Source organism: Anopheles aquasalis, chromosome 2 (assembly GCF_943734665.1).
Source record: "Anopheles aquasalis chromosome 2, idAnoAquaMG_Q_19, whole genome shotgun sequence".
Lineage (NCBI taxonomy): Eukaryota > Metazoa > Arthropoda > Insecta > Diptera > Culicidae > Anopheles > Anopheles aquasalis.
Window position 1 is genome coordinate 85438476 of NC_064877.1, and position 2171 is coordinate 85440646.

Sequence of the window (2171 nt, forward strand, 5' to 3'; positions counted from 1 at the left end):
GGACTAAGTCCATGCTGCGGTTGCATAGGGAAATCCCCGTGCAGGCCGGTTTCGATTGCGATTACTCATCGCCTAGATTCTGCCCTGATGGTTCGGTGGTTTGTTTCCCTAAAAATAATTACCCCACCGTGGTGGCCATGCCACCAGCTCCACAAATAGGCACACAGCCGTGGTGTGTTGTGGTTCCTGTGCAATGAGTGTGGGGTTATGAGGTGACCGATCGGGACGGGTCATTGAATGGCACGGAGGAATCGCACGGAATCGCACGGAATCGTGTGGGTCGGAGATGAGCTCACGCGATTCAGCAACCTCCATCAGGCACAGGCACACACGTGCATACAACAAACCCCGGAGCGCAAAAACCCCCGGAACCCGGGAAACGCGTGCGCGGCCGCGCTTCGTTCGCCATATCATCATGCTGTCCGGGAGCCGGGTGGGTGTGGGATGACAACAGAGCAGCAGCAACAACAACGCAACAAACGGATGACGACAAAAACCAGTTCGAACACGAACGTGGCACGACCGGACCCGAACCCGACGACACGGAACGTGCCGCTGCCGCCATTCCGAACCACGCGTTTCAGAAACGCGCGGCCCCTTTAAGCATCGACATCGACACTGAACCACGTTTTCACTCTTGTGCTCTCGAACCGAACGGACGTCGCTGTCGTCGTCGTCAAAGCAAGCGGTGTGTGGTAAAAGAAGTCAAACGTCTCAAGAACGGCGGAAATCCAAGTGAGCCAAAAGTGATCCAAGTGAACACAGCAAGGGGTCCGAAACCTACGAAGGGCCAGTGTAACAACAAAGGATAAACCGTAGTGTGGTGCGGGTGTAGTAGTTCGTGCCAAACGGATACTCGCACCCCCCGTTCGGAGCGGCAGACAACAAAGGAGCAGAGTGCACCACGTGCACAAAGTGTTGAAGATTGGAAGTTTGGGAACTTCGAATTCATGTGACAAGAGTTTAAGTAAAGTGGTTGTGCAAGAGTGTTAATCAATTGAGTTAGTAAAAATAAAGAGTAATTCCATAGTCTGCCAGACACTCTGCGATACATCGAGGTGAAAAGAACTCGTGAAACAGCGAAAAACAGTGAAAATCATGGAAAACACAGCAGCCGTACTACTGTCGCCACCAGCAACGCCTCCACTGCAGGACACCAGCCACCGGGCGGAAGAAGAGTTAAAGGTAAGCATCCCATCGTGGTCCTTCGAGAATGATCAAGTGTGCGGTGGCACCAAGTGGTGAAATTCGTCCGTTGATGGCGTGCGTGCGTGCATGCGTGCGTGTCTCTGTGTGTGCAACAGGATGTCTCGCAAGATCGATCACAGGAAGTGTGGGGTGTAGCCGTGTGTTTATGTGTGTTTGTCTGGAAATTAGTGGCAAATCATCGGGATGGTTGCTAGGGAGTGAAGGACTCGCACACACCCTCCCCCCGTGGGGGATCCGAGTAGGTCTAGCAGGGGGCACACCCAGAAATCATGGCCAACTTGCCCCGTTGTGGTCCCGAGATGCGCTATTTTTAAGCATTTTTTTCCCACTTGGACTTGGCTCGCTCTCTTTCGCGTGTCGCTATCACGCGTTCTCGTCATGATAATTCGGATGAAATGGTCGTTGTCATCGCCCCCCCCCCTTTTTTTTTGGTGATGGTGGTGGACATCTGCTACTGGCTGGCTGGTTGGTTGGCTGGCAGAATCAGCTCAGATCAGGTGTTTGTTCTGTGGATGCACTCGTCATCGTCCGGTCCGGTCGGTCGGTCGTGTGTAAGTGCAAGTTCGTGACCTGACGGGGCTGGATAAAAATAGAACCATTAGCCACTGCCACTACCACCCCCTCACCACACAGCTGGCCCAGTCTCCGGAAGGGGGGGGGGCGGTATTCCTTCAAGATTTCTTACCCGCGCCCAAGGGGATTTTTTCCAGATCTCGCTGTGTGTAATCTGTAATTAGCGGAATCCACAAAAAGTCACGAATCGCAATGTGTGTGCGTGCGTGTGGGAGGGTGTGTGCGACGACAAAGATGACGTGCACGTCAGCAAAATTCCACGAAAAGAGTGGTGCGGCGCCAGAATCATCGTTAGAATCGTGTGCGAGTGAGCGAGAGAGAGACAGAGGGAGAGTGGGAGCGAATATGGGCGACGCGCGCGCACAAGTCAACGGCTTTTACCACCACCG

At 53.7% G+C, this 2171-nt stretch overlaps 1 protein-coding gene across 1 annotated transcript in view; it reads left to right on the top strand.

Moving 5' to 3' along the window:
- The first annotated feature begins 600 nt into the window (after window positions 1–600).
- LOC126580865 (Krueppel-like factor 12) overlaps window positions 601–2171 on the top strand; it is a 5362-nt gene continuing 3791 nt past the window's right edge. Inside the window, exon 1 of the mRNA XM_050244162.1 lies at window positions 601–1185. Within this exon, the coding sequence (XP_050100119.1) occupies window positions 1099–1185 (87 nt within the window). The 5' untranslated portion in view covers window positions 601–1098. The remainder of the gene's footprint in view (window positions 1186–2171) is intronic.